Below are 12,474 nucleotides of genomic sequence, written 5' to 3'. Positions count from 1 at the left end.
AGAGAAAAAATTACCATTTTTTCAGTATCTCCAGTTCTGAGAAGGAGGCATATGTAAAGTTTTGGTCTGTAAAGACGCAGAAGTTTTGTTAATTAACCTACTATATTCACCTTCCCAAATCTGAAATTCCATTCCACCTCCATCCAAATTTTGCAAACAATTCCTTTTAGTTAAAAGTTGAAAGAGCAACAGTGCACACTTACTGCCCAGATTGGAAGTCCTTCTCATTCACCACAGCACAGTTGGTTAATGACAGTTCATCAGTGGGACATCTTGCTGCTTGCATAGACTACAAGAGAGAAAGAGGGAGAGAAAAAAACTATCAAATAAAATCTTATTTTTCCTTTACTAAGCCAAGCCTCAAAACTTCTGTAAATCCATAAAACACAAACAGGTCTCTTGAGTATTAACATACTCTGAGAGCATAGTCCACCAGTATCGACAAGCTGCTCTCTCTCTTCACAGTTTCTCCAAATGCTTCTGTTTGATACAGATGTTTGTACCCAAAAGCTCTGCATTTTGTGAGTCTAGCATACCTTATATTTTCTATCATACCTAGGAAAGTACCCAAAAATTACCTAGGAGAAAGCCTGCAAGGCAAACACTGTTAACTTGCTAGTGAACCCTGGTGTTCATGCAACTTCCCTGAACCCTGCAACATGCCACCAGGTAGCAAAGCATTCATTGGAAGGCATTTCTTGGCGAGTAACAAGACATCGGGATATTTTGAAAGATGGTAAGGCAAAGCAGCCTAGAGACAGAGCAGTTCCACTACAACCCTGGGTAACCCTCCCTCACATTGCTGTGCTTGGTTAGAGAGACTGCGTGGGGAAAAGAGGGTAGAATAAAGATGTTACCTTTCTTCTTCCCTCACTTTACTCTGAAAACTGAAATCTGAGCACATCCATTCTGGATACAGGTACTTTGAACAATGCAGTACAGGGCAGCACTGAAAGTCCACAGGAAGGTTTCATTCCCAGCCAGCTGCTATCCAACTCCACAGAACCTCTCTGTAAAACTTCTCAAAAGAAATATCACAATGCAAATAATATTTCCTACTCTATAGGAAACATCACAGATCAGTAACAAACAAAAGACAATTAAGTTAAAGTCAGTTCCAGCCTATCACTATTAAAAAAATTACTGCAACAAATCTTGTGGGGGTGTCCTCCCCCCTCCTTTTTTTTTTTTTCCCCTAAAGTCAAAGGAGCAAACCTATTTCAAGAGTATCTGTTCAATTTTTTTCCCCTCCACTATTATTCAGGAATCAGCAGCTAAAATAACCAAATACCACCACTCTCAGCCCAGGCTGCCCCATCCCATTACGAGGCAGCAGCATATAGCGGAGTGCAGGAGAGGAGTACCAAAGAGAAACCTCAGCCCTTTCCTGCATCCCTGACCCCATCTGCTTCTGCAGAATTGTTCCACAAAACAGTGGTTGAAAGATTAAAATTGGGCTCAAAATGCCTCCAGAAGTGGAGAAAAGGATGGCAAAGGCAAGATGTCTCTAACATTAGCTATAGACTGAAAAAAAATAATTTGGAGAAAAGCTAAACTTGACCCCCCAGGATGTTATTTTTAGAATCAAAGCACAACTATTTTCTTTGTCAGATACAAATTTGCAGGCAGTGCAACAGAAACTATTTGTCAGTGTCAACCTATTGCTAAAAGCAATTCAGAATGGATTCTCTCTTAAGACACCCTTAAATCCCAGCAACAAGAGAAGGAAATGCACTGATCCTAACGCACACATCCAGGTAATTTCCCATGGGTTAACATCCTGCTCAATCTTTCCCCCCTACCCTCTGGGCCATTTGAGAAAAGAATCAGAGAAAATTCATCTCCATGTAGACTGAAGCAAGCCTGCCCTATAGCTCAAATCAACTTTTTATGTCGTAATGCAATTCTTCTAGAGTACTTGCTATTTAGAAAAGGACTAATTTATTATTTTTATTGAATAATGCTCAATTGCCCTTGACTTATGTGACAACAGAAAAGAATTCCATTTTCAGCCTTGAAACAGATTTATCTACCTGAATCTCAAGTGTAATAAGAGACTTAATTAAATATTCTTGTAATAAAAAAAATACGAACATCAGTGGACTTCTGAAATACACAACCTGCTTGTTAAGGCTCACCATCTTTGGGCACTTCACGCAAAAAGCATTCACCATTTTATCATTTCTCCTTCCATTTGTGAGGGGACTATTTTGTGAAGGGCATGCCCTGATAAAACGCATTAGGTAGGATATTTCGAGAAAACTGAACACAGAGCTCCTGGATTAAGCGTTTTTACAGCACTAGTCCTCAACTGCATTTTTAATCCTTACTGACAAACTGCTTCCTACACGTTAACAGCAAGCGCCTGGCAAAGTTGCCATTCTTCTGTGTTATTCCTGTCCTCATCCAGGAACGTGCAAGCTTTGTGTTAAGGAAACGCATAAATATAAAGGAACGCATTTCAAATCCAGCATGAAGTGCTCCTTTTGCAAGCTCCACAATATGATAGATGCGTGGCAAAACCTCCTTGGGTATCTGACACATGAAATAACGTAGCTGCTTCTGCAGCAGTACCAGCACTGACTGTGCTAGCCATCCCATAGCCCGGCGCACTCTCCTTCTGGGGTGTTTGGCAGAAGCCCATTTCTCCCTTGGCAATGACCAACATTTCAGACCGCATCTATAATCTATGCTGTGCTCCCAGCTCTCCAGTACATGCCCTCCTCAAGCTCCAAGACCATTTTGCAGAACTTTGATACATTAACAATATACAGAAGTGTTTTTAACATAATACAGCTCATGCAAGAAAAGGGCATCACTCAATGGACGCAGGTTTTCATGAGTATACAAGGGACTCTTTGAGGAAATCTGGTCATTTAAGAGATGATGATCACACTGGAAAGCACCCAGACAAGAAGGAGGAACACACTGTTCTAGTGAATTGCAGGGGCTTCCTCTTACCCCCTCTCTCCCCACCCCAGTGCTCACATCCCCAGCACTACTGCTCACAGGGATCCTTCTCTTGTCTGTCAAGCAACTGAGCTGTCGCAGCAAGGATGTGGGCATCAGCTGCTCCTGAATAAGTTTTTCTGGCATAAATGCAGCAGTCCAAAGCTGTAACATGAGCCACCGGAGCCTGGAGGGCTGTCATATGCAAGTGGTAGTACTGTCAAGGAACACTTTAAGCTCTTGCATTCTGGGTTCCAGCTTCCCAGGACACCAGCACAAGGACTCCTGGAACCCTGCATACTCTCCCCTTCTCTGCCATCCAACACTCTCACTGCCTGCACTTGCACACCACACATCAGGGAACAGAGAAAGCAAAATCCTTAAGAGTATTTCTAAGAAATCTTCAAGTAAATTTACGCAAGCTAATTTTAAGCTAACTAGTAGGTTTCTACTAGCATCTAGGCAAGACAACATAAAGCTCAGTTCTAGCAAACCACCAGAGCAGACCTTGCAGCTGACAGTGAATGCCATCTGCTGCAGTTACACTGCTGTCAATACTAGTTTGAAGGTGACCCATATACACCTTCACAGGTTGCAGTTATGCCCGTGTCCACAATATAGACATATTCAGCTTAAAGTAGCAAAAGAAGTCTTCCCTGCCTCCCCTTATTGTTCTGGTTTATGCAAAGAGGAGGCTCCAAGGACAGCAAAGTTCTAGGCAGGTGACTCCACATCTGAGGCAGTGCCTTCTTTCTAAAGCATCCTCAGCTAGAGGCATCCATCACCGGTCATGCAGCATCCGCTATTAAATCCATGTCTACGCAGAGGTCTACTCCAATATTCCTTCTGTTTGTCAAGAGAAAAATGAGACCACATGATTTACTAGGGACCAAGCAGATGCCTGCCTGCCTGATGGCTGTGTGGTAGCGTGGCTGACTCAAAGGTGTTCAAAGTCAAACACTCATTCACCACTAAAAGTCTGCAAATAAAATTAGTTTGAATACTGAAAGGAAGAATTATGCTATTAAAGGAGCTCTGAAGATAAACAGGGAACTGAGATGATGATATGTAGACCCTGTGCTATCCAAGACAATGCTCCTGATGGAAAGCAGACATGCACGAAGCATTGCCCAATATAAAGATCCAATGGACCAAGTGACAACAGAATCTGAGATGAACATTAAAACTGCAAACATCAGGAGCCAGCTGCACACAGATGACAAACACCAGCACTAGTACGCAGAAAGACAAGCTGCAGCAGAGCTGGGTCAGCAATAGCCTGGGAGAAAGCAACAAACCAAGCCCTCCCAGCATAGGAAAGCCTGAAGAGGATTATGACTACTTTCTCTCTACATACACCATGGAGCTGAATAACAGAGAGGAAAAACAACTCTACACTAAAGGACGGAAGAAATTGGTATAAAATGATAGCAATGCTATCACAGCTAATGAGTAGCAGTTAAGAAAAGGTTCCTAACTGATAGAGGAAGCCAGCACTGTAATAGCCTAAAGTGAGAAATGGTAACGACAAAACCAAAACTCCTTTAAAGAAGGCATTCAGTAATATTTGTGAAAGGAATGACAACATGATGCCTACAACAGGGACCAGACTCAGCAACAGGAGATGTCCTAAATGCTGTGTTTCTAAAATTTAAAACAAAAAAAAAAAGTTACTAGTTTGCAGAAGGTTTTTCTGGACATTTCAAAAAAAAAAAACAAAAAAACAAAAAAACCCCATGAATAAAGCTTCCAGAGTTCTGCAGCTACAAGAAGAGATCAAACACCTACAAATAACTTTTTGGAACAGTAGGCTTGGCAAGACAGGTTTCCTTCCCAGATCTGCAATCACTCAGAGAGAGCCCTGCTGTGCCCGGCAGGTTAACCATGCTGTCCCCCAGGACAAGCAGCCCTTGACTGGATGCTCAGGACCGGCCTTTCCATCTGCTCCATTTGGCCTCTAGTTTACTTTGCTGGAAGCTTTTATACCTGCCAGGAAGGAGCTGCATTCTCTCTTGACAACAAGCTCATAAATTCCAATTTTCTTCTCCTATTAAAAGAGGAACACGTTCGGAAAGCTAAAATCTCAGAACTAATATTCAAATTTTTGTCAAAGCCAGGGAACTTTGAGCAAGCCAACAACAAGACAGCCTCAACACAGAGTCCAGGCAAGAATGACGGATGAGATGCAACCCTCCTTCCCATGGCCCCCAAACGTGACGCTCCCACCAGTACGAATCACCTTCCTGTGCTTGCTCAGGTGGCCGAGGAGGCACCAAGGCGAACACGGCTGCGCCACATACACACCAGCTGCCGGCCGACACAGAAGCTGAAACAGCTCAAAATATGGGAGAGGGAAGAGTTCACATCACCACCTCCCGAATCATCCAGGGCTGGAAATGAGACAGGGAATGTTTTTCCCTGCATTGTTTTGTGCCTGCACCACAGGTAACACTCTCTTTCTCATCTGATAACAGTTATCTCCATAAGCAAAGAAGGTCAAGACCAATCGTCAGTGGGGGTTAGCAATATAGACACCAACTACTCTTCACTGGCAGTTCTTTATATACAATATATGCTTAACACATTTTCCATTTTCTTTATCTAACAGGAGACGTGCACGCCTCTCATGGCCCTGGGCGGTAACCTAGAAATTACTTCCATCTTAGCATATGAAAGCCACTTTATTAGGACAGAAGTGCCTACCTTAGCAATTACAGGATATTGTTTTTGAGGGTGGTGACTCCTGCTTACCCTTTGTTTGCAAAGTTTACAGCCAAACAAATTCAGTTCTGCAATGGGAGCTTTGTAACTCCAACACTAATTTACCCAGTGCAGTTAAGAAGATGTACGTAGCTTTGGGAATGTGGCCGTACAGTTTCCATTATTTTGCAATGTTATCAGAAATACAATTTACAGTTCCAAGACTGAAGGGTTTGCCTGATCCAGAAGAGCAGGAGAAACAAGTGCACTAAAGGAGAACTTCTACAAGCTACTAGTATCATATAGCATCTATAATCTAATTAAACAGGTTGCTCTGCCCAAAGACATCATTCTCCACACCAGTTCTTTACAATATGATTGGTAAAGTGATGTCAGAAAATATCTCTCTACCTGTGCTGCTGTGCCATATAACCAGGAAACTGTTTCCTGACAGTTTAGCATGAACATCAACTCCACCTTCCAATTAAGCAATAACAACCCAGAATATGTGCATTTGTAATTAACACATCCATTTTTGGAGTGGATGTTGCCTCACATTTCTTCCGCGAGCCAAGATGATCAACAATTTAATTACAGGGAATTGCTACTTGTTATGTTTCATCTAAACCTCTTAAAATGCTTACAGGAATGAAACATCACACAACCACATCTAAGATGTTAGCCTAGGATGCAAGTCACAGGATTTTGACACACTTGCTGTGAGAACACCTAATGGATGCAAATTTCTTCCCATTTATTTAGAAAAGTTACCCAATGGCAACAGGGAAAAGGTTAAAAATATCCCCTTAAACTTGGAATTTGCCTTGTGAAAGCCTGAGATGCTGCTATCCCTGCATATTTGCAACTCACCCTACCGCTGATGGGCTGCATCTGGCACTAAACTTCTCCAGGACACTGACTAATGTACCAAATGCTACCCAATTACAAGCAGTTTGTGTTTAAGATGCAACACCTTGCAAGTATTTCTGTATTTTCTACAGAAAAAGCATGTAAATTGACACAACTCTAGGGCATAAATTACTCCAGATTTTTTGATAGAAGGTCATGGCTTTATTGAGTCCCAGGAGACTAGAGAAACATGTTAAACCTTTTTATGCTGCAAACATTCGACCTTCCTGAACTGAGTATCTGACATACATACACAGGAAAGAGCATACCAGTGCAGCAGCCGGGCAAGAGCGTGCCTGAAGAACTACATATTCAGCCTTGACTTAACACACAGTAGTATTATCAGCTGGCTCAAACGCTGAGTAATAGGATACTGTGTTGAAAGCTTTTCCATTAACTGTAGCAACTGTGTTCCTTGCTTGAATTTTTCTGTTTGCAGATCTTCTCCCACACAACTCTCCAATTCCTGGAGGTCAAGAAAACTTCTGAAGAAGGCCAATACAGAAATTTAGTCACAAAACTCTGGTTGCTGCCATAGAACTTCCCTGATTTGAGACAGCATCCTGACAGGTACGCGAATGACTGCATCACGTAGAGACCACACTCTGAACCCCGTCCTTCCAAAAAATACTGCAGTCACTAAGATCATCGCTATCTGTCACATTGCTCAGGGGTCAGCTAGCACTCACTGCACCAGGTCTTCCTAAAGCTTGTCCTCTCTCACACTTGTGAGTGTACTTGGACAGTGTCCACCAACTCCTGGATCAAAAAAAGATCAAAACATGACATAAGGACCTATATTTTAGTTTTCAGGGGGTTTTTGGGTATTTTCATGTAAAGAAAGGAATCAATGATAATTTTGTTCCACTGAAAACCATGTCCTGCCTGGTGGGTAATTTAGCAAAATATAAGTACCACTGTTTTCTAAGGACTGGTTTTCTGTGGACTCAAGCAGATCTGATTTTATGACAGAATTTCCTCCAAATTCATAGCTAGGGCATCTCCTAAACCACAGGGTCTTCTGAATGACCTCTGTGTGCTAAGGTACAGGACACAGAACAGAGGATAGGAAGAGAGAAGATCTTGCTGTGCTATGGAAAAAAAAAAAGTAATGTTTAAGAAATTCACACTTGAAATGATCCTCAAAAGGATTCTTCGATTTTTACAGGTTTTTCCTACCAAGAAAAGTTCTTAACAAAACGTAGTCATTTTGGCCTGTCCACAGTGGAAAAAAAGAGGTGTGACATACCAGCACCCCCAAAACTGTAGATGGAGAGGCAGCATTGACATCTCCCTATTGCATTGTCTTTTTAGGTATAAGCTTTGGACACACTGCTTCTGCAACACTAAGCCAAGCAACAAATTAACCAAAGATGACATGGGTCAGATATCCCATGCCCACCAACATTCACATGGTTGTCAGAATTTTATTCTAAATAATTTAGCATGGGTTTTTATAATGCAGAAGTCCTGTAAGAAGGATACAAGTCTATTTGCGATGATTTCACAAGACAGATACGCAGTTGCAGAAGTGATCTCAGAAACAGAGATTCAGATTTAGTTTTCTCCCATTTCCCTAAAACATTGCTAAAAACCTGTTTCTTCATATTAACATATTAGGAAACACTACAAAAAGATAAGTGGTGACAGAAGGATCAGTACCACACTGCAAGAAAGAACTAAGTTGATTCACAAATATTTCTTTAGTTGCCTGATGATGCCTGCATCTATGAAGGCTGATTCCATATGTTAGCAGAAATCAGACTTTACAGCTTTAACCCATAAACACAAAATCCAACCCTCATTATTTCAAAGTTTCTACCAAACTATCCAACCTAAAACTGCCCTGGGATTGACTGCAAGGACTACAAGAGAGCACGCGTTAGTCCAGCAATGCCTTCAGCACCACAAAACACTGAGGGGTACAGTCTGTCCTTCACCACCCTTCCCACTACTGCTACACTCTCTCAGTTTGACAGTTGATTTCAACAGATGTCGGCAATACATCTTCTGCTCAAGTCACAGGCTCTTCCAGAGGAGTTATGGCACAGTTCTGCAAAGTAAACCAACATCTAGTATCTGAGCGAAACCAAAATCATTTCCAACTCAATATAGATACGAATCTCTTCTGAGAAGCAAACAGGCAAGCGTCTCCTATTACTGCGCTAATGGCAATACCACTCCAAATGAGTCCCAAATAGCAAATAAAGAAACATTAAGGTGTTATACCATTTATACAATATAAAACAGCCATTATTTCTAATCATCATGAACTGTTATACAAGTTGCAGCTATTACAAAACTTTAATATTCCTTAAAGAAAACCACTCCAGTCTCTCTGATAGGGGATCATCACCAACATCCACGCTACCAAATCAACATTCAGCATGCATGATTTCCTCTTTGAACAAAGCCAGACCTCCTGCCAGCTTCCAAGAGTAAAGCTGTAGCCACATAGCCCTGCTTCATTTCCCACACCATTTCCCTATGTTGCTCTCCAATCTGGTACAGTAAAAGCAGAAATGCAGCTCGTTCTGGATCAACAGCTTGACACTGGCTGGAACGAGGCAGAGAAATCATCTGGCCTTTCTGCATCCCTTTGAGAACTAATTCCTAATGACGTTCAAATCAATTAGCTACAGACAGCACCAGTTAACTTCCAGAGGTCCAGTCTTGGTAGAAGGGATCCATAACCAACTACGGACACAGCTAGAGAGCTTTACGCCATTCCCTCTTCTGTAGTAGATGCCGGCTGATGTCTTGGCAAGACTCAGTGCTCTGTTTGCGTGCCTAATGATTACCATGCAGAGAGAGATACAGAATAAATTGTAACGGAAACAGCCATTATTTCTAATCATCATAAACTATTTTTCCTGTAAACTTCAATCACCATTAATCACTGTCTCTTCCTGGCAATTGAGGAAACCCAGTGCAATTAAGGGAGTAGAGTAAAATACCTGAAACAGCACTAGACAATTAGTAAGATTTGGCTTATCATTTGTCTAAATTATTTAAAACGCTACTAGAAGTTTAAAGATTTTGTCTCTCTTCTACATCAAGAAAGCCATTCATTTCTCTCTGTAAAACTATACATACACAAATCAAATCACATGAGTCTAATAAAGGAGGCTAAGCTCTAAATTGCATTGCAGGGCATTTTTTCAGGCCAGAAGTAGTCACTGAAGCTTTCTCTACCCATTCTCCAGGTTTAAGCACCTTTTAAAAATGCTGACAACAGAATAGCATCAGTGTTCCAGTATCAGACTCACCTGTTGTACCTAGAGATATCACACACCTCCATCCTCCTACCTACTATTCCTTATTTATACAGACAAGGATCACAATAGCTCCAATGTCACATCCGAAATGTATGCTGTTGCTTACTCACCCTGACCTCCACATCCTTTTCAGAGCTGCTGCTACCCCACATACAAGCTGGAGAGAGCAGGCAGCTTGTTTGTTCATTTACATTAACAGCATTCAACACACTGCAAGATTGGATCAAGCTCAGAAAATGATATCGAAAACTTTGCTTAAGAACTCTCTTTACAGTATTAAATAATCTGATAATTCTGCAACAATTATATTTGTAGATAAATCATGAACATACTGATTAGTAAGAAGCTTCCTGGTAACCCAAGGAAAGCATCATCCACTTGAATTGCCAGATTACGAGGCAATTAAGCTCCAATCTTTCTCTTAAATTTGCGTAAGTCCCCCCTTTCCTCCACCAGGCTTCCAAGTTGCCCAAATAAAGGCACACTTTTTCAGGTGTTTAGTACCACAAAAGCTCACAGCAGCAGGAAAAAGTTGGGGGTGATCCCTCTCCTTCCTCCCCACATCCCCAGTCTCCACCTCCAGCACTCAGACTGTTCACTAAGCCTTTCCAGTACAAGAGGGCAACTGAAAACTAATTCATCAAACTACACAGATAGTTTTCTGTCGACTTAGCACGCTGAAAAGGCTCAGGGGAGCAAGTGAGTAGGGGGTAAGACAAGACCACTGCAGCCAGATTGGTTTAGGCTACAAGGAGTCTCAGAACAACGTTCATTATGGCTAAAATGATCTTACCACTGATGAAAGCACTGGGCTCCCATTTCTGGCAACAGAAAGCTGAAAAAAAGCTAGTCAAAACACAGAGATTTCTCCTGGGTTAGCTGCAAAGGGTGAGATGAAGAAAAAAGGTGCAAGGAAGTGAGACCAAGTATCTGGAGCAGGGACAGAAGAAAAGCTCTTAATAAGAGACAGACCACAAAACATGCGATATTTTTCTCCATTAATCAGCAGTATTTTAGAGGTGGCACTCAAGTAGATCTGCTCACCTGTGATGCACAGCTTATCACTGGGCCAAATTTCTCACCACTGTTCTAACCTCCACTGCTCTGCATCACACCACTGCACCATCTGTCGCTGTATCCACCAGACAAACCATAATACAAAAAACTATCAGAAAACCTATTCCCCAAGATCTCAGTCACTGAATTGTTTGGCCAAGACAGAAGATTTCAGCCTGAAGCAGACGTTAGTGACAAATGTGACTTCCACAAGCTGATATCCAGCAAAACATGACTGAGCTCCTAGCAAAGAGAAGAGCAATCTTAACTGCACCTTGCAGCAGTTAGAGATGGACACCTGAAAACAGAGGGGATATACAAGGCACTACAAAAAGTGATGTGACTTGTGAATGTTCCTTCACATTTTAAGGTCTTTTTGGCCACTTGCTGACGTTATCTAAGCCATCACTGATACGGGATTTTTTATTTTTTAAATAAATATGGGATAAAAGTCACTGCACAACCCTTAAGGTGTGTTTTAACACAACGCAATTTGGACCCACGTCACAGGATGATGCTTGGCTGATGCCCACAGGGCAAAGAGTAGCCTCAAAGAACCCTACAAACCTACCCCATGCCCCACAGCACCGAGGGGTCACCAGGGCCTCCTAGCACCCTTAGGGGACTCTAAAATCCTGCCACATGCCATGGGGACAGGGGTCACCCCAGCCTCATGAAGGCCCTCAGGGAATCCCACAATCCTGCACCACATCTCAGAGCACCAAGGGGTCACCCCACCCTCACAGCATCCTTAGAGGACCCTGCCCCACAAGCCACAGGGAGAGGGGTCACCACAGCCTCACAGCACCCCTAGGGCACCCTAAAACCCTGCCCTGCTCCCCATAGGGCCTGAGGGCCACTGCAGCCTCATAGCATACTTGGGGGACCCTAAATCCTGCCAGCAGCACCGAGGGGTCACTAGGGCTTCACAGCACTCTTTAGGGGACTCCACGATCCTGCCCACACCCCATAGGGAGAGGGAGCCCTAGAAGCTCACCCCACAGCACCACGGCATCACCACAGCCTTACAGCACCCTAGGACACCCTAAAATCCTGCCCTGCATCCCACAGGACTACTGCAACCTCACAGCACCCTTAGGGAACCCTAAATCCTGCCTCACACTCACAGGGAGAGGGGTCACCCTGGCCTCATAGCGCTCCTGAGGGAACGCCACAGTCCTGTCCCACAGGCCACATCACCAAGGGGCCACCTCAGCCTCACAGCACCCCTGGGGGACGCTACAGTCCTCCCCACAGGGAAAGGGGCCACCCCGGCTCCACAGCACCCTCAGGGCCCCCCACCACCACTTTGGGGGGGGGGGTGTCACCACAGCCTCACGGCACCCTCAGGGGACCCCACACCCCCCCCACGGCCGAGCTACCACCCCGGCAGCGAGGCTGCGAGAAGCCACCGAACCACCCCGGCGCCCAGCGAGGAGCAGAAGCGGAGGGGGGATAGCGGCGGGGCCGGGGAGGGCGGGAAGGGTCCGTCCCCATTCCCCCCCCACTTACCCGCCCCGCCATCTTGCCGCTGCGCCCAGCCCGCAGCGCCGCGCCGCCTGACAGCCGCGCCGCAGCGACG

The 12,474-nt window shown here is 43.8% G+C and overlaps 1 protein-coding gene across 2 annotated transcripts in view; it reads right to left on the bottom strand.

Moving 5' to 3' along the window:
- Window positions 1-12,474, bottom strand: part of NSF (N-ethylmaleimide sensitive factor, vesicle fusing ATPase) — an 81,534-nt gene extending 69,060 nt beyond the window's left edge. For both annotated transcript variants that reach the window (XM_076356560.1, XM_076356561.1), the window contains exons 1-2: window positions 12,405-12,474; window positions 204-289 (exon numbers count right to left, since the gene is read on the bottom strand). In XM_076356560.1, the coding sequence (XP_076212675.1) occupies window positions 204-289; window positions 12,405-12,416 (98 nt within the window). In that variant the 5' untranslated portion in view covers window positions 12,417-12,474. The remainder of the gene's footprint in view (window positions 1-203; window positions 290-12,404) is intronic.

This window comes from Aptenodytes patagonicus, chromosome 20, assembly GCF_965638725.1.
Source record: "Aptenodytes patagonicus chromosome 20, bAptPat1.pri.cur, whole genome shotgun sequence".
NCBI lineage: Eukaryota > Metazoa > Chordata > Aves > Sphenisciformes > Spheniscidae > Aptenodytes > Aptenodytes patagonicus.
Note: the sequence above shows the minus strand (reverse complement) of the source record. Positions and strands in the feature narration are given on the sequence as shown.